Below are 27,982 nucleotides of genomic sequence, written 5' to 3'. Positions count from 1 at the left end.
TTTGTGTGCTATAAACTACATTAAACTGTGCATCACACATTAATGATGTTTGGGGGACAAGAAACACTGTCCTGGGGGTTTTCTGTGGGTAGTGGGTCTTTTTTTCTTTTTTGCTAAGACGACCCCAGACGTCTTGGGCACCACATGGGGTTATTATGAAGACGTCTGGAGACGTCCTGAACATATAGTGTGTTTTATTAACGTTAATTCCTACCTCTGCCGATTGTTGGGGGACATATAATAGCGTGGCACAGCCAGACGCTGTTATCAAGTTACTGTGCTGATGTGTTAGTTCGAGTTTAATAAAGAAGGCATCAAAACATCTCTGTTTGGTTTGGTTAACTTGGCCAGATTTTGAACCATCGTGTTAGACATTGTCACGCCACGTTCCTCCTCCTCATAGAGTCACACAGGTCTATTAAACACAATCGGTGCCGGAAGTTCTTCAAAATAGGAGCTCTGGGGTGCCAGAGTTGTCTGAGCGCTTTTACTCTGAAACCCACAACCCGGAAACAATCTACTAAAAACAGTTTACTTTACATTGCTAGCTTACATTGCTATCATTTTAATTTATACGATATTTAATCCGAAAAGCGTTCATATTTTGCGGGAGAGACGGATGAGGAGCAGAAATGAAGCGCAAGTATATCGATCCGTTCATAACCACGGAGCGCGCCCTGGATTAGGAGAGACGAGTCATTATTTCCGCCGCGCTAACAGCTAAGTCAACGGTAAGCTGATATGAGCCCAGAGCGTAGCATACGGTAGCCGAAAGGCGAACTGACAAAAAAAAAAGGAAAAATTCTGAATATTCTTACCTCGCCCGGTATCATTGAGGATGCGCTAGGATGTCCTCATACGTCCTATGTATAGGCGCTATGACGTATGGCAACGTCGTATGTACGGAATCGTTTAAGCAAGTCAAATCATATTACTAAACCTATGCGGTAATACAGAAATTGGCCTCGCTCTGCGCCCTTTCGTATTATGCAAGCCATGTTGATCGCACACACATACAGTATGGCATACGACGTTCCTGAATATTTTAGAATTGTGGGAGTGTCCATATGTTAATTATTTTCGCTTTGCGCAATTTGCTATTAAGCCCCTTGACCTAAAAACACTCAGTGCATAACGATTCCACCTGGGTCTGACCACGTCTTAAATGCAAAAAGCACTGTTTGATTTTACACTTGAGCGGCTCTGGGCGCTGCTGGAGTGTTGCCATGTCTGTTTATTATAAGCGGCTTCTTTTTCTGTAAAGTTGCTTGTAAATATTGGCAGTTGCTTTTCTTGTTTAAAGTGCTTATTTGGGCTTTTCTCCTAATGTTGTTTAAACCAGTGGTGTCATTAAAATTAATCTTGATATGGCAGACTCACTATCTAGAAAATAAAAACATGGCACTTCATTTAAAATAGGTTACAGACCCCTGTTATATGCGCTTCTTTTGGGATTATTTTTATAGACCTATTTACTTTAGCTTTTTGGTAAAGATGAGTTTGAAAGTTGATATTTGAAATAGTCATTGTTCGTTCAATTCTCAATCTTTTTTTTTAAATGTAAAAATCTCCATATTCCTTAGGAATCTTGCTTTCATTCGCTGTATGGTATATGGTTCTATTGTTATCGAATTAAACAATATCAAACAAACTTGTATGTTCGGAGGTTAGACGATTCTGGGAACATTATGCATGGATTGCCAATTTGCCAGCCATATGCTGCGTATCTACTCGCAGTTTCAAAGGCTTAGTTATTCATTTATGAATCAAATTAACTAGAATAAAGAGCTGTTTTTCACGATTAGAACAGAAACAAATGAAGTGATGATGTGCGTAAATCTCCCTCCCTTGTATGGCATATGATGGCTGCGCCGCTGTAATGACTTTCCAATTAACACTGCAAGTTACTTAACAAAATAGAGACAGGCCTACAAGCTACAGTATGCACATCATGGCTGTGACAGCTTGTGGATCTGTTCTTTTGAGGCATAAAGGTGACAGCATGCAGTGCAATAGGAATAATTAACCCAAATGTGACACATTCCGTGTGTGACATCAGCTGACTGGTAAAGAGAATAGTACGGACATGTTGATTGGGTACGTCTCAAACACTCCCATGACTAATTCAAGGCCGTTTTGCGCACTCCGCGGGGTGTCGAAAGCGCTTCTTGCCATGCCCATAATTGTATTATGACATTGCCCACGCCTCCACCTCTTAAAACTGTAATATTATATGTAACATGATTGTACTTGCTTAATAGAGCCCATAGACTCTAGAGTCATAGAGTAATAAAAGGATAGAGACCGAACCGGAGTGTTAGCCCCCCCCCCGCCATTCATTTCGATGGAAGTTGCTCAGTGGTGTTTTGAAGCACCCGGAAGACTGTCGGAAGTACAATTATAACTCAATGGCTCAAGTGAGCGGAAGATTCAGTAACAGTTTCATATCCAGAGGTCAAGTATTTATTCACAGAGTTTTAGGCTAACTTGTTCTCCTTTTGAGATGAATATACAGTGTGGTTTACAGTTATGGCTCATGCTATGGTGAGAAGAGCAGAGACTGGGAGACAAGAATCCAAATGAACTGCCTTCACACAGATACTCCCTCATTGAGGGGGTAATGTATAGCTGTTGGACGGCACAGGGAGTGCAGACAAGGTGCATGAACCTACGAACCCATCCATGTGTGCCAGAGAGCCAAAGTGATCATAGAAGATAATGGAGACCACGACCTTGATTCCTCTCTCTCTCTCTCTCTCGCTCTCTCTCTCTCTCTCTCTCTCTCTCTCTCTCTCTCTCTCTCTGTATTTTCTGAGTTTATGTACTTCTTCTTTTTGTATGTTTGATTTGTAGAGATGGAAAACTGAGACCGTCATTTTTAGAAAAATGTCAGACCTGCATGGAAATGAATAATAGCTCAATTTAAGCTGCTATACACAGCTCTAGCGTTTGCACACACGCACGCACACACGCACACGCACACACACACACACGCACACACACACACACACACACACACACACACACACACACACACACACACACACACACACACACCCTCTGGAAGAGCATGTGGGCCTCCTCTTGCCCCTGCAAGCCTTCTAGCACATAGCTATAGGCCTCAAAGTAAGCAGTGGTCTCATCGGGAACGACTGGTCTGTCTGAGGGATCAGGCCCTTTGTGTTACTCTATTGCAGGGCCGGTTCTCAACCTTTTTGGCTGCGCAATGTACTCACGGTGATATTTTTCTCCTTTTCAACAGAACATTATAGTTATTGTCACGTCAGCACAGTGGTGCTACCATGTATAAGCTGTGTAACAAGTATTACACAGCTTCTTTCTTTAGAAAAGAAAATTACTGGGCCAGGATTTGAATGAAACAGTGTTGATGACCTCATGCATCCTTAGCAACTAGCAAGTGTCTGAGCCTGTCCACTTTTATAATCCCACCTGTATAGAGCGTCGCAGTCCCCCCGCCCCCCTCGAGAGACCCGGAAAAGAAATCCCCGTTAATTTTCCTCATAGACTTTTCAGAAAGTATTTATTTAAAGACGTTTACGCCGCGGACAAAGCCAACTCATGACAACAAACACAATTTTTCGGCCCAAACAAATAATTAATTTTGTTGTTTTTCTTCTTTGTAATTATTTGTTTGGTCCAAAATATTGTCATGTGTTGTCATGATTTGTCACGACAAGAGTTGGCTTCGTACGACGCTTAAAAGGTCTTTAAATAAATACGTTTTGAAATGTCTATGGGAAAAATGCATTGGGATTAATTTCCTGGGCCTGGCGTCGTCATGAAAGGGGGCGGGGCTGCGACGCTCTATTGTCACCAGCTTGTCTCTGCTCTCCATTAAGGCTCATACATAGTCTGGATTTTCGGTGGTTAGGTGACCACCAAACTATACAACATGACGTCACGAGCCGCGGTGAAGAGCAAACCACCGCTCCAGCCCTTCTCTCTGTTTTTACTCAACACCGCTCAACGTTATTTCAGCTCCGGTGGTCAGCTCACCACCGGAAATCCAGACTATAAATAGGCCTTAAGACACACTGCAGGGTCTCACCAGCTTGTCTCTGCCCTCCATTAGACACACTGTAGGGTCTCACCTGTATTGTCACCAGCTTGTCTCTGCTCTCCTCAGAGAAGATAAGCTGGACCCGGCCATTCTGCAGCTCTTCAGGGTCACGCTTTGCCACCGTGGCCAACAGGAAGGTCATCATGACACACGGAAGACAGACCAGGGACCCGTAGAGCAGCCTCTTCCAGTTCTGCCAGCATACAAACTGTTGGGAGAAAGAATAGGGCGGTACTGTATTACCAAATTATATTACATGTATTTGTCATTTATACAGTCAAAGTCTGTCAATATCTATCAATTATTCTAGAGGCGCAACAGATAATTGAACAACTGCAATTAAATGAATTATGCAAAAACATTTGAGCATGTCATTATAGGTGAAAATGCATGTTTAAATACCGAAAATACTTGTCAGTTTGCTGTATATTTTTGCATGACACCATTACACAACAAAGTATAAATTAAATACGGCTTAAGTGGTTAATCAGACTAGTTAATTATTATGAATAAATAAATCAGCATAGTTTTGCACTGAGTAAGCAAAGCAAAGCAAAGTTACTATATTTACCCAGGGTAACTGGACTAAGCTTAATAACTTGTTTACAGCCAGGCCCTGCTCATAGAACATTGCATGGTAGAGGTTCAATGCCTTGCTCAAGGGCACTTCAGCGGTGGTAATTTTAACGTGCCGGTCCGGGGATACGAACTAGCGACCTTCCGATATCAAGACCGCTGCTCAAACCGTTCGGCCACCGCTGCCCCTTACTCAGCGTTTCCAAATTTCTTTATGAATCAAAGCGAAATATTTCTATTATAATCAATAGTCGGAGCCCAATTCCATAAAGAAATGTGACGAACGTGTAAGCATATCACAGTTATAATTCATTAATATTTAATATCTTTCTATTTATCTATTGTCTTTTCATATTTCTAGAGTCATATCGGGGACCAGACAATGAGTCATGGAAAATGGGGGCCGTCTTATATTCGGCATATTGACTTGGCTCTCTGTGATTGTGTACATTTTTATTTTGATCTACTATTCGATATGAGGTGACCACCGAAACTGTGGTCACCTCATCACCTAAAACTGGAGTATGAATAGGCCTTCAGTGGAACGCTTGAGGGTCAGAGGAGGACGCGGATATAAGAAGTAACCTTACAGGCAGAAGAGCACAGCGGAGAGTTTTCAGGTCTCGGGTGCAAACCTAGCTCAGTGCTAGGACCCCTCCTCCTCCTCTGTGTTCCCTGGGGGAGCGTAGTAGCCCGCCAGCTGCTTGAAGCGCGGCCCCCAGTCGCCGATGTAGGAGAAATCCTGCTCCGAGGTGGTGGACAGCGTGTGGATGGAGCTGAGCGAGAGCGCCGGCGAGCTGTTGCCCTCGAAGGCGTACGTCTGGAAAGAGTCATACGGCGGGACCGACAGGTCTGCGTCCGCCTGCTCCACCTTCTTGCGGATGTAGCCTTTGAAGACGGTGAAGTCCGCCACCGCCGCTGCCCCGCCTCCTTTTGCGCCGACCCCTCCCGCCCCCGTCCGGCTGGCCGTCTGGACCCACTGGGGCAGCGAGCGTGGGTCCGCCGGCCCAGAGTCGTAGGAGCTGCTCTTGGCCTCGGGGAAGTCGTAGAGGTTCCTCAGGGCACTCATGTCGTACGCCTGCGTGTCCTGCTCGCCTCCGCCCTCGTCGTTGTACTTGATGACGTTGTCGCGCATGTCCTCCTCATCCTCGGACATCCGATGGCCCTTCCTGTGCCGCTTGAGGCTCACGATCAGCAAGACCAGGACTTTGATAGAAAGAGGGAAAGGGTAGAGAGAGGTAGAGAGAAGTGGCCGTGAGACTGAGAGAGACATAAAACTAAAGATTATCATCAGGCGGGTATTGTGATATTAAATCATATGGACAGTGGATGTTTATGTTTATGTTTTTGTTCAGCATTACACACGTTGTTAAATGAGGCGCCCGATATGGGTTGAGGTAAATGCCACAAATCATAGGATGTTGAAAACTGTCATTAAGTGAAATCATGTGACTTGAATGAGGTTCAGGGACTGCATAATACATATATTTGGAATATGAGCTGTCAGGCAAAAGGTTGATGGTAAAAGAGGAAGTGCACTTCATCAAAGTAAATATAAAGACATAACCAACTGAACCCCTGGGATCAAAATGCAGTCAGGTCCTTCAATAAGGTTTCTCACTGGTTTTACTGGAATGTGCAAATTTGTTTAATGTTTTAAATCATGGAGGCCAAAATCACACACGTTCTAATTTGTGTAACTTACTTTGACCCCCTATGAAGACAATTATAGCTTTCTCAAATAATATTTAATTTGCATGAGAATTGATTTTCCACAATCCTAATTGCTTTGCCCAGAATCTTAAGGGATGTCAATATTTCCGTCAATAATTACTGTAAGTGAGTCCAAAGCACCACAGAGTTAAAGTTTACTGTACATCACTGCCGAGAATCAGAGGACACCAACTACTGTACATATGGATGGAACAATGGCGAGGTCGATAAAGTCTGGATAAAAAAAAATATATAGATGGATCCCTTATTAGACTAATGAGACGAGGAAAACAAAGGCTGCATGCATCTGGATAAATCAATGAAGATTTAATCTCATTTTAATAACTGCCTACATACTGTATACATGTGATTAAGCAGATTTCAATTCACTCAGACGCTCGAGCCACTAACCGCCCCAAACAGAGAGACAGACACGCACGCGCGTGCGCGCTCGCACACACACACACACACACACACACACACACACACACACACACACACACACACACACACACACACCTACAAGCAAGACCCACCGTAGAACAAACAAACCCGTTCCAAATGGATTACGTTGATAATTCCGAGACTTTCGTAAAACATTTACAGCCTTTTATAGCCTACTTTGTCGTACGACGATATCATGCGGCGAAAATGGCCGATCTACACGTTCTCAACGCGTCACCACCACAGCGTGTTGTAACACTGTAGATCAGATATTTTGGCCACGCGACCTATACCTCAGAGGATATTGGAATTCATCCCATTGCACCGGGCCGGCTTTGACAGCTCAGCTGTGTTGACTGTTGACTGGTGATCGAGACAGAGTCTCTGTGATAGAGAGCTGCTTACTTTGAATCAACAGGGATGTCTCAGTCAGATCAGGGAAACAGAGATAGGGAATAGCGAAACATATTATTTTTATTTTGATAGTTAATTGACCCACAATATGAATACACTGATGTGTTTTGCTTTGTTGGTAACTGCATAATCACAATATTACACTCGAGGGTGTGATTATTGGTTCTTGAGTGATGCTTGCCACATGACCGCCGTGCCAATAATCACGGTAAAGCACACCCTTGAGTGTAATATTACGTAATTCAGATCCTTCCCCAATCCCCTTCAGATCCTTCCCCAATCCCCATCTACAGACAGTTTTACAAATATGTACTTAATCTAATCTAACAACTATAAGATATTTTACGGGTGTCTCCCGGCTTGGCATCAAATCAAATGTTCAGTTACCTTGGAAGTTGGTAGGTGGCTCTTTTTTTGTTTTACCCTTTTTTTCCCCTCCAATTCTGGGTCCTTCCTTTCCACTCACTAAGCACTAAGAGAGTCTGTGACAAGCATATTAATCTATACAAATGACTTGTTGCAGGTCCCAGGAATTGTCTTTATTTGGTGTAAATGACCTGAACAATAACTTACTGAGGGGAAAACGGCACGCTCCGAAGAGCGGCGTCCGGGCGAAGAGGAAAAACTCACTGAAAAGCGTCTGGGGGCTTTTTATGCAATATCTCTGACTGATAATGTACAATCACACTCCACTTACATTGTTTGGTGCGGTCCGTCGGGATGCCAGCATCTCAGCTCATTGTGTTTATTCTCCTCTATAAATGGGAGTTAATTGCCACGGGGTCCAGGAAGCAGTCACAGCTACGTGATAGGCTCTGGAGCGTGCCGCCATGTGGTGCCAAGCATTCGCTCAGACAATTACTCTCAATTCTCACTGATGAGGAGAGTAATGGGAGGTGGGGACCTTGACACTGCAAACTGTTTCGTACATACAGATCAGCTGCTTCCTGTAAATGCAGGACATGTAATTTCCATCATCCATCGCACTGCGGGTGGCGGTAATGTGCTTTTGTTTGGGGATAGTTATAATTGTTTGTTTTACTATACCGCATGCTATTGGCAGGATTGGTAAAGGCAAGATATTTTAAGGTCAGGCTGTAGCTTACGCCATTAATCAAAGTGGATTGTGTAAAACAACGGCATCAATAACTTACAGTCTGACATTCACTTTTGACTTAAATCTTGCCAGTGTGCGTGAGTCAGACTCATACATCACTGTATCCGTTATGCACACCACAAATGCTACTGCTGCCACGGGTTTGCGTACAGTATCTAGCTACAGGTTAGCATGTCCGAGGCAATGTACAAGTGCATAGCTACATGCTCTACCTCTGTAGGAACCATAATGTACAATGTATACATCCATTACCTCCACACACAATGGCCCCGGCCCCCCTTGTGTACAGGTATTTCGATAAGCGTTCCTGACAAGACGGCTCATTTCCCCTTGGGCCACGCTGGCTGAGCGAGCCCAGGAGTTCATCACGGCAGATGGCTGGTAATTGGAACGGATGTGTGCAGATGCCGCAGCGCAGTGGAATGGATTCATCACATCGGGCCCCATTAAATTAACTGATAGAGGGACTGTTTGCTTGTAGGGTAATTAGGCAGAAATGTGTTTTCATTGTTCTCATCATCCAACAATTGATGTAATAGGGGTGGTCCGGCCTCGGGAGAAGGAGCCCGCTCTCTGCTTGGGCTAGGACCTAGCCGCTAGTGGTTAATGGCTGTGTGCTTCTGTGGGTTGCTTCTGTGGGCTGCTCCCTTAGTCCTTCACTACTATGCAGTTAAGCACTTATTTATTCACATATTTTACATACAATTTAGATATATATATTTTAAATTGTTTCGCCCCAAATTTTGGACTCCAGGGATAAATGTGTTAAGGGCGGAAAGATGCTTAGTTTTGTGTCTGTATGTGTTCATTGGAAGTGTGTGTATTGTGAAAGAACAGGACAAAGCTTATCCATCTGTGTGTACATTACTAGTATGTTGTCATGCTTTTAGAGGGAGCAGCAAAGTATTGGCTAATGTGATTGCTGTAGCTTTCACATGGCGGCTCACTCCAGTCCAGCTACTCTATTAATACCAGCGAACAACTGTTGGAACACTGCTGTCCATTTTCATCCCCCTGAGCCCAGCACTTAATTGCAGCTCCTACAATCTACTGTCCACACAGTGGACAGTCAGGCAGCATCCAGGTGCTTCCACTCAATCTGTGCCTCCAGTCGTGAGGGAGTAATTTCTATACCACTCAACAGCACTCAGTTGAATCTGTGGTGCAAGTGCTACAGTTAAAGGACCACTTCACCACTTTTCAACTTTCAACTTCTTCCTATAATTGGTCCTAACTAATGTTCATGATAAAATACCACAATCTTTTCCTACTCATGCAGTCTGTGTCTCATAGGAAGGCTGTGGGCAGTTCAGATGGTGAATCCAAGATAATAGATTTTGGGGGGATGAACTTGAGCTTCTTGGCAAGTTTAGACGCTTACATTAAGTTTGTTTGTATAAGTTCCAGAGCAACAAACCTTGGCGCTTTACCAACAACAAATATATATAACCTCTGGAGGCCAGAGGTTATACAGTATGCACCATACAGTATGCAGCATTTCTAGGCTTTTAGAAACTTGATGAATAAATCATGCTCCTTCTTTCGACGTCGCCACACCGGAATATGTCTTGGCTAATGGGAAACACGGCTTTAACGCGCCTCATTACAGAGGCTGTTTGAAAGCAAGAAAGCAAAGCAAAACAAGCAACCCGTTATTCAAAGTTGAAGCGAACCCTGTGTCACGCCATCCATCATTCACAGCCCACATAATGTAAAACATTATGTAAAGTGTTGCGCGCCAGGGAGACAAAACATCTTGATTCTTTATCTGTGGCTCAGAAGAGCAGGATGAGGAGAGTGAGAGAGCCGGCTCATCAAACTTTCAGTGGTGACAATGCTAACCCTCTCAGGCCCTCTTCCTCTGAGAGAGAGAGAGAGAGAGAGAGAGAGAGAGAGAGAGAGAGAGAGAATGTATGAGTATGTGCGGTGCGTGGGTGTGTGTGTGTGCGTGTGTGTGTGCTCGCACATTTTGTGTTTGAGTGTAATATATAGCATAATGTGTTAGTTTGTGTTTGTGTATCGTGTGTGCACGTTGGGGTGTGTGTTTGACGCGTGTATGCATGCGTATGTGTATGTGTAGGGCTCGCGTTCACGTACAACTTTGTAACAGAGAAAGTTAGATAAGGCTTGTCTATTTAAAGCCTTCTGTTCCAGAGGGATACAGTGCTGAGGCAGCTCTTTTTGCCTGTTTGCAGCCCCCTCTCCCCCCTCTTCCATCCCATCTCCAGTGTGCATGGCACAGAACAAAGTGACTTGACATCATGGATAAAGCGAGGCGGCATCGGCTGTACGTCGTACATGCAGAAGAAGCTGTCCCTTCGTAAAAAATAGCACAGACAAAATGTCCGATGTGAGTCACCCGTGAAGGAATGTTGAAAGATGTATCCCCTTTCATGTATTTTTGTCCCTTGTTTTTCTGCTGCTGTGCGTGTGTGTGATTTCAATGCTGAAATATAGATAACTTCAAAAAAGTGGCTGTTAAAGTATGCTTGGTTGCATGAATTTCTGAGTGGAGTGAACCTTTTTTACAGTACTTTCTTCATACACAGCAAGTCCATTTGGTTAAATGTATACACTGAGTTAGAGCACATTAGCACTTTCACTGTTTTCACTGTTTACTGTCATATTTACAGAATTGTGGGAGTGATCTTTGTTGATCCCATGGAGCTTCACCGATGGCTGATGGCTGTGGTTCTTCACAATGAGCGCTCAGGGGTAGCTGTTAGGGGTTAATTGCCTTGCTCAGGGACACTTTGACACGTAGACACGGGCTCGCCGGGAGGCGAACCGATGACTTTATGATTACCACTAAGCTACGGTCGCCCCTAGAAACCATTTATTTCCACTTTAGAGCACCTTTCTGACGGGAAATGTGATGGACGTGCTGTTGTTGAAGGTGTGGTCCGTGATGAAGAGGAACCCCCCGTGCCCCTTCATCATACTTATGATGAACACTTACCGATAAGGATGAGCATGCAGACCAGCAGCGCTATGAGAGCTCCGGGGCTGAGAGCAGCACTCATCACGTAGGCTGTAGCGTTGCAGGATTGGATGGCTCCATCTGTAGTGCAAAGAGAGAGAGAGAGAAAAAGAAGCACTCCATTTGTATTCAAAAAGCGGCCCTTGAATCTCACTAATGCACCACCATCTACCGCTGTGTTTTACCACGTTTTTTGTTTTTACATTGCCAGTGTAAACTCAATCATACCCCAATGTAGGTAGTATAATACCCATATAAACATGACTGATAATCCCAATCAAGGTCAGATCTTAATCACAGTAAGCAAGCTAGAGACACTGTTCTGCCCTTACTATACGTTGGTGTACATTGTGTATGGCTTGGCAGACAGCTAACAAGGTTCCCAATAAAGCTCCAAAGGCAGTGACTTAGTTTGGGTTCTTTAGTGAAGAATACATTGTAAAACTGCAATACAGAAAAAATAGAAACACAACATTGGTGTCATATAGCCTACTGTAAAATAATAAACCAAACATAGTTATTGTATGCATCATACAAGATTACAAAAAGAACATGTAAATTGCTTTAAGAGCCAAGAAGTTTAACAAAAAAAACACAAACTTGCAGACTTATCCTGTCCAAGGCCTGAAAGAAAGGGTTAACTCAACATGTAGTGAGTGAGCTCTTGACAGTGTGCTGGCTTGAACTGAACTGACTCTGACCAAACTAATCACCTCATAACTACCCTTGTGAAGCTACCAGGTGAGGATAATTACTAATTAAGCAAAAGAACATTGGTCTCCATTACACATAGGGCCTACTAGGTGAAAGGTGAACTACCTAGAAAAGTAAACAGCACAGACACAGTTGTACAGTGCATTACTCACACCATTATGCCAATTGGCAATGGAACTGTCATGAAACTTATAGTGATCCAGGAAAATAATTAACTTTTGGATTGAAAAGGTCAAACGCAAAGGTCACATTGAACGTAAAGGTAAACATTGAGGACAGATGCGGAGATCTCACAATTGTATAGGATTAGTTAGAGGATGTATGCACTCGACTGCAAGACTGCAAGTGCAATGGCTTTAGTTTCAGCATGTAAACTCCATAATCAGATTTTGTCAGATTTTTTGTTTGTTTGTTTGTTTGTTGTATTTAAAACATCACTGGACACAGAACGAGAACAGCATCATATTCAGGAAAGAATATACATAAAAAAGCCACTGTACACGTATAGTAGAATCTCGATCACCAATGGATTATGCTGTAAACTTAAGCATTCAGGAATATAATATTAGTAGTTAGTTGCAATTACACACCACAGGTATAAGCACTTTAAATTACTTATTGGTGTAGTGTAAACCAATGATTTACTGTCATTTGAGTGTTATGTGTTCACATGTAAGAGATGCAGTTAAGACTTAACTGACTTGACTTAGTCCTCTTTGCCCCCTTGGGAGCATAGGGCATCCACCATGGATCTGCACGTCACTCGAGATGAGAGCCAACTCGATGCCGTAAGGGTTGGTCAAAACATAGCCGACCCATAAACTCACGATGCATAATGCGTCGCGACGTGTTGTGAACTTTTAGATAAGCTATTTCTGGTGCATGACACTCAGCAGAAGAACGTAACTTAGTATAAATGGCGGTTAACTCACCGCGGTCGCAGCCACATATGCGAATGGTCAGCGTGCCTGTGGAGCTGAGGGAGGGAGGCCCACTGTCCACCACCAGTATGGGCAGGAAGTAGACGTTCTGCTCATGGCGGTTGAAACCTGAACGCTTGGTGCGGATACCAGCCGTGTTGTCTGGCATGGTGGGGGCGGAGGAAAGGTGACAAATAGATGGGAAGAGAGAGAGAGAGAGATCAGAACTGCAGCCTCACGCCCAATCTTCCGCCGTAGTCTGAAAACCCACCTCTTCATACTCCATCATGGCCCGTAGCACTTGCCCTAGCCCCGGCGACCTTACAGGCATATGCAAAAGCTCGATTTATGTAACTTAGATAGCATTTCATACAGACTTATAGCATTTTATGTAGACGGTACTAGAATAGCATTTCATGTGCATACGCATAACCTGGGCCCTGTTAACGATTCCCCGTTCATTTTCCTCATAGACTTTTCAAAAAGTATTTATTTAAAGACCTTTTAAGCCAACTCGAGTTGTGACAAATCATGACAACAAACACAATTTTTTGGGCCGAACAAAAAAAAAGCGGCAGGTTACAACACTTTTTTTGTTGTTTTTCTTCTTTGTAATTATTTGTGTCGTCCAAAATATTGTGTTTGTTGTCATGATTTGTCACAACTCGAGTTGGCTTTGTCTGCGGTGTAACCTTTTTGAAATGTCTATGGGAAAAATAGCCAACTCGGAAAAAAAATGGGAATCATTTCCTGGGCCTGGCGTCGTCATGGTAGGGGGCGGGACTGCAGTGCTCTATATAGTAGTACTATAGTATTATTTTTTTTATTTTTTTTGCAACTGAGTAGCTGGAAAATGGAAATGAAGAGTTTACATACATAGTACACATAGTACATGCATAAACTTTCCTTAATGAATATATCTGGTTTCAGTATTCATTTATGATATATTTTCTCTAATGTTTCTCTCATTTTTGTAGTGGGGGTGGGAAGGGGGGCCGGGGGTGCGAGACATGGCCAAAGCATTTCCGCTTCGGGTGACTTGTAAAAATACGGCAGCCAAATTAGCTTTAGCCGATTTAGCTTGTGTTTCATTTTGGGGTGAATTTTGGGGTCTTCAGAGAAAAACATCTGGCTGCATGGCTGAATCAAATCTGCATGACTGAATCAAATCCAACAGTAAATCAGTTCAAGGTATTGTATAATTGGGTCCCTGATTGGACGAGAGGATGTTGTGTTTGCTGTGTGATAATAAATAGATATATTTTTGTAGTCCTTGTCATCGCTGGAGCGGAATAGTTTTTGTTTTGTTCACTGCACGGCAACTCGAATAAACAAACATGAACAGGACAAAAACGGGGGATGAGTGGATGACAAACCCCAGAGATAATCCAACAATATAAGCAGTTCAAGGACCACTCCATCTGGGGGGAGCTGCCTGGCACAGCCTACGTAGGCATTGTCACACTCAGGGTTGAATCATTCCAACAGCAAAGTGAACTGGCTGCGTGGTGTTAACATCCACCGGGTAATCAAAAATACAAGAGGAAGCGTCACTGTTTGAAATTAAACTTCAGCAGTGTGTGTGTGCATACGCACCCTCCCCATAGACAAATGTAATTCAGCATATACGGGAGGAGGATTTAGAGGATAATAGTCAGAGCAGCTTCTGTGGATATACTCGGATAAGGGATACAAAGCAATCCATCTCCCGGAACATATATCACTGTCATTCTTGCCATCCACAAGCACTTCTCTGGCACGTGTGGTGTTACCGTTTATGCAGGGGAACTTGTGCTGAGTGCAACTCCCATGACGTTGTCCTTTTGACTTTTACACAGTGGTCTCGTCCATCAGTCTCTCTATCTGTCTCAGACGAGACTCCCTCTTGTCTTACACTTCATTGACACTACATGATCCGAGGATGTCGCTCGCTGAAAATAGCTGATCTGCAAGCTCACAGCGTGTCGCAACACTGTCATTTGACAAAGCATAAATTAGGCTTAAGACGGACTATAGGTCAGATTCAGGCATTTTGGCTTTCCAGCGACTCCACTAAACTTAGCCTTAGTCAACACACAAACAAGTTTGATTTAAACAGTTTTGGACTAAAAAGATCAATAATGGAAAAGAAAATATCTCCTTTAAATCATGCATTTAAAGCATCCTTTTAAAGGAAGAGTAAAGATCCCCACACACCGAGCGTGTTTTTCGGATTTTTAGCGGCGTTTCTCCATCGGTTTTCCGAAAAACGCGTCCAGTGTGCAACCACCTCTAGTGATATGTTTTTTTTTGTTGGTTAAAACCAGGGGGGAAGTCAGACGGATATTTTGTGAAGCCACTAAGGAAATGAAAGTTCATATAATGGCCTGTTGTGGCGCTGTCATTGGGCTCAAAAAAACCCATAGCCCCATAGAAGTCCATGTATTTGGGCCCAACTTCACCTAGACTGTATTACCTTAATAAACATGGTCATGAAAACTTTTTGCTTCCAGTCACTAGTTTAAAGTCTCATTTCTAATGTCATAATATTCTTTTTGGAAAATTATGGTCCCATTTATTAAAATGACCATAAAGTCGCGCATGTTCTGAGGGGCGTGGCTACCGTTACAGTCTATGAACGGGATCCCCCACCCACTCGAGTCAAAATAAAAACCAACGAAGAAGAAGGGGGAAGTCCCGCCTCGTTGTCTGGGCCAGCCAATGGGCCAGCTGGCCTGAACTGGGCCAAAACGGATCTAGAAAGATGGCGACTTCCATTGCAAGGACTGACAGGCTTCATTTTACGTTCACGTTAGACCCGCGGAACGCTTTGTCCATATTTTTTACAGTCTATGGTTAAAACAAGTTTTTTGTTAAAAGGTTAAATCACTATATTCTGATAGTAATCATTACTATCAGAATTTCAGCCAAATTTCAGCCAATCAGGAGAGAGCAGCTATTTATGAGCTTAATTTTTCATAATGGTCCAGTTCCAAATTTGTCTGCTCAGCACTTACAATTCCACTTGTTTAATCTGTATCCTGACTGCGTACTCTACCCTGATTAGATAAAATTGGTATCCCGGTTTCAGTTTCGGTTTCTGAAAATGCATTTTCTGTTTAATAAAAAAGCTGGAGAGACATGGAGACTCCTGTTACACTGTATACAGCAATGAGTACTATTACAATATAGAGCTTTTTAACGCTCATGTTAATCAAAGAAAATCACTTCCATTTCAAGGGTGAAACGTCACATTGTCAAGATAATTGAATTGACATTATGTTTGTCACGGGTTTCTCTGTAAAAGGTGAGAAACATTGCTGTTGCCGGGAGACACAACAAACACAATCCAAACAATTGCCAACATGGGGAGGTCTTTAACTTTTTTGTCCCCGTATGTCAAGGCACGGAGACATGGATGTGATGTGAGGCCGTGATAGGGAGAACACGACAGTGACAGATTGAGTGTGACAGGTTGACAAATGTAGAGAAGACACTGGAGTGGAAAATAGGGAGGTGGGAGGATAAAGGTCTGTGCTGCGCTCTGCCTGTCTCTGTGAAGATATACTGTACATACAGTATACAATACATGCAGTATGCCGTATGTTGTAGGGAGAGAGAGGGAGGGAGAGAGTTAACCCTAACTCAAATTAAAGGTGAATTCTGGATTAAGGGTTTTCTTACCTTAATCTGATTTTATTACAGTACATCCAATAACAGATGGTGAAAAGTTACACGACAACATCGAGAGCACAGCGCAGCTCTGAACGTGCACGCTGGGTCTTAAAAAAAAGCCCAAACCACACTAGTAGCCTGGACTGTTTGGGACTAAACAGTTTTAAAGGTCAACCACACTAATAAAACTCATTGCAACTCAATGAGTTGCATTGGTGTGGATGGCTCAAATATATATCTTTTTTTTCTACACATGTCTTTCATAATGACACACAGTCACACAGTCACACACAACACACACACTCGCGCACACACTTCCAGCGATGTGTCATTCCAAGAGAGAGACAGAGAGAGAGAGAGAGAGAGAGAGAGACAGTGAGAGAGAGAGAGAGAGAGAGAGAGAGAGAGAGAGAGAGAGACAAAGAGACAGTGAGAAAGAGAGAGAGAGAGAGAGAGAGACAGGGACACAGACAAAGAGATACAGAGAGAGAGTGAGAGAGAGATGGAGACTTTGTGTCGTGTGTGTGTGTGTGTGTGTGTGTGTGTGTGTGTGTGTGTGTGTGCGTGCCTGCCTGCCTGCCTACGTGCGTGCGTGCGTACATGTGTGCATGCGTACACATGTGCCTGTCCGAGTGTCTGTGTGTCTGTATGGTGTTTGCTTTGCGAGTGAGCATTTTGTCCATGCACTCTTGGGCTTTCAGCACAATTGTGCAGATACACGTGCATGCATGAGAGCGAGGAGCCAAAGCAGCCTCCGCATGGTGACATTTCCTTCGCCATGCAGGTCCACTCCCCTGACATTCTCCCGCTGTCACATCAATCTTGATTTAGCCGTGCGTCACATTCACTTAGGTACACATCTCCAAGCAGGCGTCCGCAAACATCCAATCCAACTTGGCTCTAAAGGCACAATGTTTTTTTTTAAACAGTACACAGAGGCGGCCAGGCGGGCAAAGTGTATGTCCAAATAAAGTTGCAGCAGTATGAGGGATCTGTTGTAGCCTTACATTATGCAGTTGCATCAAAAACAGCCCGGGTTAGGGTTACAGAAAACAAAACAAAAAAACATGTTTAATTCCTTATTATATTTGAGGCAATTATGAAAGTATTATTAAAGTAGGGAGTAGGCTATAATAGTGTATTGAATTTGTAGAAAACTAAATATTTGCCCTACACATATCATTAATCATTAATTATTGTATAGTACGATTCATATACACTGACACGAAACAAGACAGGAACGCCCAAAAACGTCACATCCGTTTTTTTACCCTGGGCAGAATTTTCTATGGCTGCCAATGCAACTTTTTCCAATCCTTAATCACATACGGACAAACATCTATGCCGATAATATCTAACTTGCGGAGGTAACGTGGGCAACAGATCTTTCAACGTATGGCATTGCAAATACGTTTGATAATCGATACTCTGCGCAATATTGTTTTGGAAATGCCGCAAATTGCATTGCAGTGAACGAGAGCAAATCACAACTTACCCTGGGGGTGGTGACTCCGCCCTGAATACGCATTTTCGTGTCAGTGTATACAATTCTCAGGGAATACATTTACAGATAATCACGTCGCTTGAATATGTTAATTTCCCCCCCCCCCCCCCCCCCCAAGAGTGTTATAGTCTAGAGCTGAAGAGTAACAGTTGAATGTTATTTAAAATGTTTGTCTTTAACACTTAGAATGCTGAAAGCGTTTTTATACGCTTTATTATACCCACCCGTGATATGCGCATAACGTTTTTATACGTTTTATGGTCCAAAAAACGTTTTTTTATTGATTACTATAGTTCAACTATATTTGCGCCCGGACAACTCATAATGTAACACCGATCGGCTCTAAAAAGAGTTAAAACCCCCCCCTGCTGAAAAGAGGTGTTGGTCTGAGAAGCGTCTGGCACCGCCTATTGGTTGGTCTATGCGAGGAGGCAGCCCCCATTACGACGTAATGGAGACGGCCGTCCGGCATAGACCAACGCAGATGTCAGGGGATCTAAAATGGATGGGTCCATGCTCTTGTGTGTGTGAATACACTCGATTCCCCCTCCCCTCCTGTTTCTACATGGTTTCTCCCGAGGGAGAATTGTGGGGGGGGGGTCTCTTCCTCTTGGATCGCATTGGCAGTTCCCCCCCCACTCCCCACTGCTTTCAACTGCAAGGCTTGCCTTGCACTCTCATTCTCGGAAAAAGATACAACGCGATTTGCTCTCTGCCCGTATATAAACCTGCAACGATCGGCATTTGATTTCATAACGTTTGCCAGACACATGGAGTTAGTCATGGACAGATTGCACATCATTATCGAGGGACCGCCATGATACGTTGGTCGCTGATCGCAAGCCATAGCGTCTTCGCCAGCAGACACTATCTATCGGCTGTGATTGTAACCGTTGCATTCATTATAATTTCAGTGATAAGACCGCAATGAAGACGTCTGGGACGTCATTGACCCGTTTGTAATGTATAACGAATACACACGTCTCATCCTAAACTGCGGAGGCCGTGGTGGATAAAGCTATTTTCCCTATAATTGTTGACGTACTGCTGCTGCTGCTTTGCTCGCATCCAACCATCCATCCCCCTTTCTCGTTGTTTTTTTTTTCCAAACACGTTGACGTGCTGCTTCTGCTGCTGCCGCATCCATCCACGATCGTCGTTGGTTTTTTTTCCAAACATGTCCAGACATAATCCTCACCGATCCAGTCTCGCGTCTCACCTTATAGAGACGCGAGACTGGATCGATGAGGTTAGTGGTATGTCTGGACATGTTTGGAGTGGCACACGACGATCGACAATAATGTTGATTATGCAAGATCATTTCCTCAAAGCCTAGTTGCCCCCCCCCCCCTGTTACTGCGATTGTAGCTCGAATCACAGAATGAGCGTAGGGAGAGGGCACATATGGGGCTACGATTGAGGCTGATTTATATTTTCTAACAACTTAGGAGAGAGACTGACCACGATGCAGGCAGAAGAAAGTTTCCAAGTCCGTTTTATGATCAGATATGTGCATCAAGACTCTCTGCTTTCATAAGAAAAAAACTAATACTGTAATTGCGAATGCAATGAGCACTTACTATGAGACCTAGCAGATCACGTCTGTCTGTCTGTCTGTGTGTGTGTGTGTGTGTGTGTGTGTGTGTCTGTCTGTCCCGCTTACTGTATATGTGGACCTGGCCCTTTTGTGCCCATATATGGAGCTGAGTGATTTGTGAGTCATGGTGACATGAGTGTGATGGCGTGGTCCTGCTTTGGGGACTCCTTATATGGTTATGGCTGAGTCATGGTGACATGAGTGTGATGGCGTCTTTTGTGACCATATATGGAGCTGGCGTGGTCCAAGCACTAACTATGACACCCTGCAGATCATGTCTGTAATTTATTCTAATTGTTATTGCAATTTACGATCTGCGTTCGCTTTCCGCGTTCGCGCGTCTTACTCGTAATAATAAAAATCACACCCCTGTGAAGTGAGCAGTGCAATGTTGTGAAGTGAGCAGTGCAACATTGCACTGCTCACTTCACTGGGGTGTGATTTCTATTATTATTACAGTATTAGTATTTTTCTTATGAAAGCAGAGAGTATTCTGTTTCATACGGTATATAGTATGTACATGTCGCTATAGGCCTTATTTTGTGAATATTTAGTTGTTATGTAGGTCCATGCTTTCTCTAAAATTATCTTTTTCAGAGAGAACTTTAGAGATGGCATGGGCCTGAAGAACTATTATTCACAAAATAAGGCCTATAGCGACATGTACATACTATATACCGTATGAAACAGTAGACTCTCTGCTTTCATAAGAAAAATACTAATACTGTAATAATAATAAAAATCACACCCCTGTGAAGTGAGCAGTGCAATTGCACTGCTCACTTCACAGGGGTGTGATTTTTCTGGGTGGTATTTTTCTTATGAAAGCAGAGAGTCTACTGTTTCATACGGTATATAGTATGTACATGTCGCTATAGGCCTTATTTTGTGAATAATAGTTATTCGGGTCCATGCCTTCTCTAAAGTTCTCTGGTGGGCGCAAGCTGCATTCAATAGCCAATTAGTGACAAACTGTACATGGGATCAATGTGTATTTGTTTTCCTCCTAAAAGTAGACATTCAGGGCTTTCATTCAGTGTATAGTATGTATATGATATTATTTGTGTTCATTTTTATATCTGTCTGTCAACTTCAAGCCTCCATATCTCTGTTTTTTTTCACGAGCAGCGTGCAGGCAAAATAAGGTGTTAGAAAAAGGTCAATATCTCCAGAATGGAAGATGGTAGAATCATAATTTTTTTTTTTTAATTAGTGGACAAGTTGGGCTTTCTTTTGATTTATGCGGTGTGATTCTCGCTATAAGAGGCCCCTCGCTGTGGGCCCCCCAAAAAGTTCAAAAAGCCCATGTTAACCCCTTAGCACCAGTAATCCTCAGTTCGCTAGAACCTGTAGCAGTCTAAGTGTTAACTATGTGGAGTAGAACGAGAACGAGAGCCTAAATTAAAATGCCTAACCCTAAATAACCCTAACCCTAACCCATAATTCCCATGCGCTGGACAAGCACCGGGGAGTCAGTCTCACTTTCTCCAACATCATGCAGGCATGATCATTAGTAGGCAAATCACTCTGTGAGAAGTGAAATGTGTGGAGTCTCCAGAACGGACATTTTCGCTTCTGAACCCCTTGTTGCTTTTCCCTGTGTGTCACTCACGATGATTTGGCTTTTAACACGCAGTCTCAGTTTCTCTCTCTCTCTCTCTCTCTCTCTCTCTCTCTCTCTCTCCAGCATGCATGTGCGCGCTGCTGCGCAATGTCTGTGACCGTGAGACTGTGACACAATAATAATATATATAGCATAATAGGCCTAATATAACACTTTTCCTCTATCTGTGACTGTGATCAGCTCCTCACACACACATAACTCCTCTCTCGTGCATGCACGCCTGCTCAATCTCAGCAACTGTTTGGGTAAATGTCTTTTTTTTCCCCGATCCCAATGGAAATATTGCTTAGCAGGACGTACCGATGCGGGATGGTGCGGGGCTAAATGGGACTTACTCTTTTGTTGTGGGCGGGAGCGGCGGACAGGAGGTCACCTTGGGCGGTCAAAAATAAAATCATTGCGGGCGCGGGCGGGATTGGTCTGAAATTCAATGAGAGCGGGCGGGAACGGATTCAATGAATCACTCCCGCGCAGGGCTCTAATGTGGAGTACCGAGTATGCAAAGATTGGGAATTTACTGCAACAGGGCCGGGAAAATGGTTACTAAGAATTTTAGTGGTCTTTAAATACTTCCCTGTGATGATGTAAACTTTCTGAAACACCAAAATTCTGCACAGCAACCATATCCGCCATGTTAGGCTACTACTTGCCAAGAAAAAAATATTCACAAACGCTATATTTGGCTCAATAGTTTCCCCTTTAGTTATTCACTTGACCTTTGACTTTAACTCTCGTCTTGGTTCCCTGGGAGCTAAATGGTGGTAAGTTAGTGCAACTCCATGTTAACCCATTCCTCTACAGTCAGTATGACCTTATGGTGAAATGTCAGTGAAATAAAACAGTGCTTACCATTATGTAGTGTAGTCGGCTACTGTGTACTGTTTAGTTGCTCTTATTTTATAATTTTACTGCTGCCTGCTCTTACAGCTGCATAGGTCTGTTGCTGTAACACAACAGCGTGGTTTCATGCCAGTGGCGAATCACTCACCATGCCCAACCTCATTCCACGTCTCTGCCAGTGACATTTGCCCTCTCACCTTTGACATCCCAGAGAGTGAAGTGTCGATTGCTGGAGGCTTCGGGGGCCAGGGTGAAATAGAAGCGATGTCCAGACTGGGGTTCATCTCTGTCCACCACGCTGATGGTGTGGATTACCTGGGTAGTGAGAGATGGAACACATAGAGAAGAGAAGAAGTGTCAGTAAGACACAGGTTTACCCCCCTGGCACCTGATGGAGGGGAAAGGAACTGGTCGGAATAATGTGTTCCTTCCACGCGCTACGTCCGGCCCCACAGGAAACTCTCCCCTGTCAGGTGAAAAGAAGCAGCTCATGCATAGATGGAAGCATGAGGTCAGTCCGCTGCCCTCCCCAGGTTGGCAGAGGAAGTGTAGCGCCCAGGCACCTGTACTCATATCCTTGACTCCATTGCACCGTTCAAAATCAAGCACGTAAAGCGTAAGTCAATTACCTGGGAAAATGAACAGACCAGGGACATTAAAAAACGTTGTAGAAAGGCGGAACGAAAATGGAAAAAAGACAAGTTAGTGTCCTCTCACGATAACCTCAGAGAGCTGATGCTCAATTATCAATTAGCCGTGAAGACTGCCAGAAGTGAGTACTTCTCCAAGTTAATTGCCTCCCACTCGCACAACTCCCGGATAATGTTTCAAGCCATTCAATCAGTCATTAACCCTCCCGCCAGTCAATCCCTAGAAGCCTCCTCAGAAATGTGTGAAGTGTTCCTCCAACACTTTGTGGCCAAAATAGAGGGAATTAGACAGCAGTTGCCTGCGGTACAGTCGACCCCTTGTGCCTGTCCAGTGCCACCCTCCCAACTCACCTCCTTCAACCCTATCACTGTAGAAACACTCATTAAAACTGTCACCCACATGAAATCATCATCATGCCCCCTAGATAAGATTCCCACCACTTTTTTTAAAGAGAACCTGCTGACAGTTGCCCCAAATATCATCTCTATTATCAACTGCTCCCTGTCTACTGGCATATTTCCAACTAATTTTAAAAATGCCCTAGTCCAACCTCTTTTAAAAAAAACGTCATTGGACCCCCTAGTTTTAAGCAATTTTAGGCCCATCTCCAAATTACCATTTTTATCAAAGATTTTAGAGAAAACTGTGTCCAACCAACTAATTACTTTTATGAATTTTAATTCCACATTTGAAACATTTCAGTCAGGTTTTAGGGCTTTACATAGCACAGAAACTGCGCTTTTAAAAGTTACCAACGATCTTCTTTTAAACGCAGATTCTGGTGACTGTTCAATTTTATTTCTTTTAGACCTTAGCTGTGCTTTTGACACCGTTGACCATGACATTCTAATTGAACGCCTCAGAAACCTGGTCGGCATAAAAGACACTGCACTTGAGTGGTTCCGATCCTATCTGACGGATAGGAGCTTCTCAGTAACTATTGGGGAGGCCTCCTCCTCTCAATCGCCTTTTAAATGTGGCGTGCCACAGGGATCGATCCTGGGTCCCTTGCTCTTCACTATTTATATGTTGCCAATTGGCAACATCATTAGGAGCCATAATATAAATTTCCACAGCTATGCCGATGATACACAACTGTACATCCCACTAAAACCTGGTACCACAGGTAATGTACAACGGCTACTGGCATGTCTCTCTGACATAAAAAAGTGGATGTCACAAAATGTCCTCAAACTAAATTACTCTAAATCAGAAATCATAATTTTCGGCCCACCACAGTCTACCCTCCCATTCCACTCTGAACTCGGCACTCTATCCACAAATATTACACACTCAGCCCGCAACCTGGGTGTTTTCTTTGACCCTGACATCTCCTTCAACACTCAAGTCACCAAAGTTGTCCAGTCCAAAATTAAATCATTTCTATCACATGCAGACCTAGAGACCGTCATTCACTCCTTCATATCCTCACGATTAGATTATTGCAACTCTGTCTATTCCGGCATGAGCAAAAAAAATATAGCACGCCTCCAAATGGTGCAGAACTCCGCAGCACGGCTACTCACAAACACAAGAAAACGTGAGCATATCACACCAATCCTGGCTACCCTACATTGGCTCCCTGTAAGTTTCAGAATCGACTTCAAAATCCTTTTAATCACCTTCAAAGCCCTACATGGACTAGCCCCCAGCTACATCACAGACATGCTAACACCCCACAGGCCGGTGCGCAGACTCAGATCTGCTGACGGTGCCCTTCTTGTCCCACCCAGAACTCACCTTGTCACCCGTGGTGGCCGGGCTTTTGCGGCACGCGCACCATCGCTCTGGAATGCCCTCCCCTTGGCTCTCAGGCAAGCCGAGACTGTGCCCGCTTTTAAACATCTTTTAAAAACACACCTGTATACCAAATGCTTTTCTTAATTTCAGTTTTATTTGTGTATATGTATGCAGGCATGTGTGTATGTATATGTATACATGTATATGTGTACGTATATATTTATTTAGCATTTCTTGCTGTTTGTTGTTATGTTTCTATGCTTTGTTATTTCTGTTGTTCTTGATGTTGTTTGCTATTGTTGTTTTTAACCTGTAAAGCACTTTGTAACTTTATGTTTGGAAAGGTGCTATATAAATAAAATTCATTCATTCATTCATTCATTACATTATTGACACTGGGTGGAAAAATGGGTTGCAAAATTGTGGGTAAAAATAAATAAAAAAGTAAGACACTGGTTGCCACTGGGGGGCAGTTGTAGACAAGTATTTTTTATCTATTATTTTCTGCACACTATAATATATTCACAAACACTATTTGGCTATTTGTATTATTATTGTCTCCACCAGGCCGAAGGCATGGGGGGAGAGTATGTTTTGCACTCCGTCTGCGTGTCCTTCCGTCCTTCTGTCCGTCCGTCCGTTATCAGCTAATCTCCGATCCATGCCAAACTTTGCACACACACTCCCTGGATGCCAACGACGAACTTCTGCCCCAGATATTCCTCAACGGCCTGTTATAGTGCCACCATGAGGCCGATTTAGGCAAAACACATTTCTGTACATTACTCGTACACATCCATACATCACACAATTCAGTATACACTATGTACATAGTCATGTGATCAACACGGAGCGGCACCATTTCCCATCTTCCATCCTGATTGGCTAAGATTGGCTTCCAAAGCTCACACGAATGGTCCGCTTAAAAGAAATGCCACAAATCACGAACACATTGTGCACATTTATACACGCACATTTACACTAGGCCGAGGACGACATGCCACAAATGTTTCCCCCAAATCAGCCTCACGGTGGCGCTATAACAGGCCAATTCCTGTTTTTAGCTTTAACTGCATCGATCTGTATACAACTTATGTATGCGCACTCCCTAGAGGCCATGGAAAAACATTGTCCCTGCATCCCTCCACATCTGCCGGTTATAGCGCCACCATGAGGCCGATTTCTGTAAAACACATTGCTTATGTTAGTCGCACAGATTTCATCCAAATCTCACGCAAATCGGTCCACATGATCTCTGTAGTCATGTGATCAAGACGACTCTGTTGGATTTCTGACCTGCCCTGGTGGGGACCTGTGCCGATGGGCACTTTATCTAGTTACTATATATTTTTTACCCGGCCATTTCACACTATGGCTATTTTGTGGTCCTTGGAATGGAAAACTTTGGGAAACACTGATAATAATATACAGTGCAACATAAATTAATACTTTAAAAAGAAAGACTCAACTTGAAAGTTTACAGTATGATTTATTAATATTTGTATAGTAAGAGGTTTTTGTCTGTGTCCTACAGTATATGGCTCTGACTCTTGTACTCCTAATAACTTTTTTTTAATTGTCTCCACCAGGCCGAAGGCATGGGGAGAGAGTATGTTTTGCACTTGCATGTTTTGCACACACATCTGTGTGTGTCCGTCCGTCCGTCTGTCTGTTACCAGCTAATCTCCGGCACCGTTAACCCTGTTGATGCCAAATTTTGCACACACACTCCCTTGATGCCAACAATAAACCTCTGCCCCAAGTTTTCCTGAACGGCCTGTTATAGCGCCACCAGGAGGCAGACTTTTGAAAAACTTTTCTTTGGTATTACTCCTCCAGATTCTGTCAAAAAATCCCACAAATCGTTACACACTATCTCTATAGTCATGTGTTCAAGCCGGAACTGTCCGATATTTCATATCCCATCCTGTTATAGCGCCACCAACAGGTGGATTTTTGCAAAACACATTTTTGGAACAAAATACCTCAAATCATCCAATTGCCATCCAAGGCGTAATAAGAAATTCCACCCTTTTCACATTGGCCTATTATAGCGCCACCAGGAGGGCCCAACCTGACCTGCCCTGGTGGAGACCTGTGCCCCGAGGGGCACTTTATCTAGTTGACACCCATTCTATGGTCACACTTGAACAATAAGTTAAGGTTAATTTATTGTCCATTGTACAATGTTGTTTCTTCCTGGAAAAATGATTTGGCTTGAAAATAGAGTTCCTTTCGGCAAGCGACACCATTGCACAGAGTATAAATTAGGCTTGGCTAACCGTATAAAATAGCCTACAGTGTTATGTAAAACAATTTTCCATGGTTGATATACTGTGTCCTCATTCACTCTGTTTTTGCAGCCTCCCTTTGTGAATTTTACCTCTATTATGTGTTTGGCTTTACATGCTGCTTCCATATTGAGTTCTGCTTTTTACCCTCCAGCAGACATTCACTGGGAATATAATAATAACTACTAGCTGTTGTGGGCTGACAAGACTATTCCATTTCCAAATTAAGTCTAAATGACTTGAGGCCTAACCAGCCGATTCCTTTTTTTAATATATATTTTTTATCCCACGATTTTGTAACCCATTTTTCACCCCTGTGTCAATCATCTAATGTGATCCTGGGCTATACACACCCTCCACCAACCTAGTCCCCATATATGGGGGACAAGGGGAGAGCAACGGACTTGAACTCATGCTTCCTTCATGCCTGAGTGTCCAAGTTGCTCCTTTACACCTGACAGGGGGGCAGATTCCAACATTAACTCTCTCTCTCTCTAACCTCTCACCGCTCCTCTCCTACCAACTTGAACTTGCAGCCATTTGAACTCTACTACACTAGTGAAGAAAATATACTAAATGAATGTTAAATTAAATAAAAGATAAGGTTACACTTTCCACTTCAAGCACCGTCTCGATCTGATTGCACTGGCTATACCAGCGTGCTACCCGTGCGCTTGTCACATTCATAAACGTTGGGAGCAGCTGTCTAGGAACTGAAAGGTCCTGTTTCAATCCTGACTTCATGAAAAAGAGTCCTTGTGCAAGACATCAAACGGCCCTTACCGCTCCCGATGAACAGTGCCTTGCATGGTTGCCTCTGACATTGGTTTGTGAATGGGTGCAGAGACGAAAATGTATTTATAATCGTCATGGGGGCCCGCTAAATTGCGCCAACGGGCGCGGCACGACCTGGTGCGGTACAAACGGGACGAACCGAGGCAAATATATATATCCAGGTCTAAGGGCCGATTCATACTCCTATTTTACCGGTTTAGTGTCATAAATTTTCAGTAGCACCTCTCGCCTCAACAGAGGTGAGGATGACAATTCATCCACCCTCTCATCCCACCAGCCCTTTAGCAGCATCAGAGCACAAGCCAGCCATCAGATGTGTATGGATAT

General features: G+C 43.5%; 1 protein-coding gene across 1 annotated transcript in view; it reads right to left on the bottom strand.

Annotated features, from left to right (window-relative positions):
• Positions 1-5,303: 5,303 nt before the first annotated feature.
• The window catches only part of LOC308332278 (cadherin-22-like), a gene marked incomplete at both ends in the record, with an annotated part of 126,104 nt that continues 103,425 nt past the window's right edge, over positions 5,304-27,982 (bottom strand). Inside the window, 4 exons of the mRNA XM_080788081.1 lie at positions 5,304-5,863; positions 11,305-11,406; positions 12,972-13,121; positions 22,376-22,493. Coding sequence (XP_080644207.1) covers positions 5,304-5,863; positions 11,305-11,406; positions 12,972-13,121; positions 22,376-22,493 — 930 coding nt within the window. The remainder of the gene's footprint in view (positions 5,864-11,304; positions 11,407-12,971; positions 13,122-22,375; positions 22,494-27,982) is intronic.

This window comes from Protomyctophum bolini (assembly GCF_963924005.1).
Source record: "Protomyctophum bolini genome assembly, chromosome: 2".
NCBI classification, from domain to species: Eukaryota; Metazoa; Chordata; class Actinopteri; order Myctophiformes; family Myctophidae; genus Protomyctophum; species Protomyctophum bolini.
The sequence above is the reverse complement of the archived record's forward strand: the minus strand, read 5'-3'. Positions and strand labels throughout refer to the sequence as shown.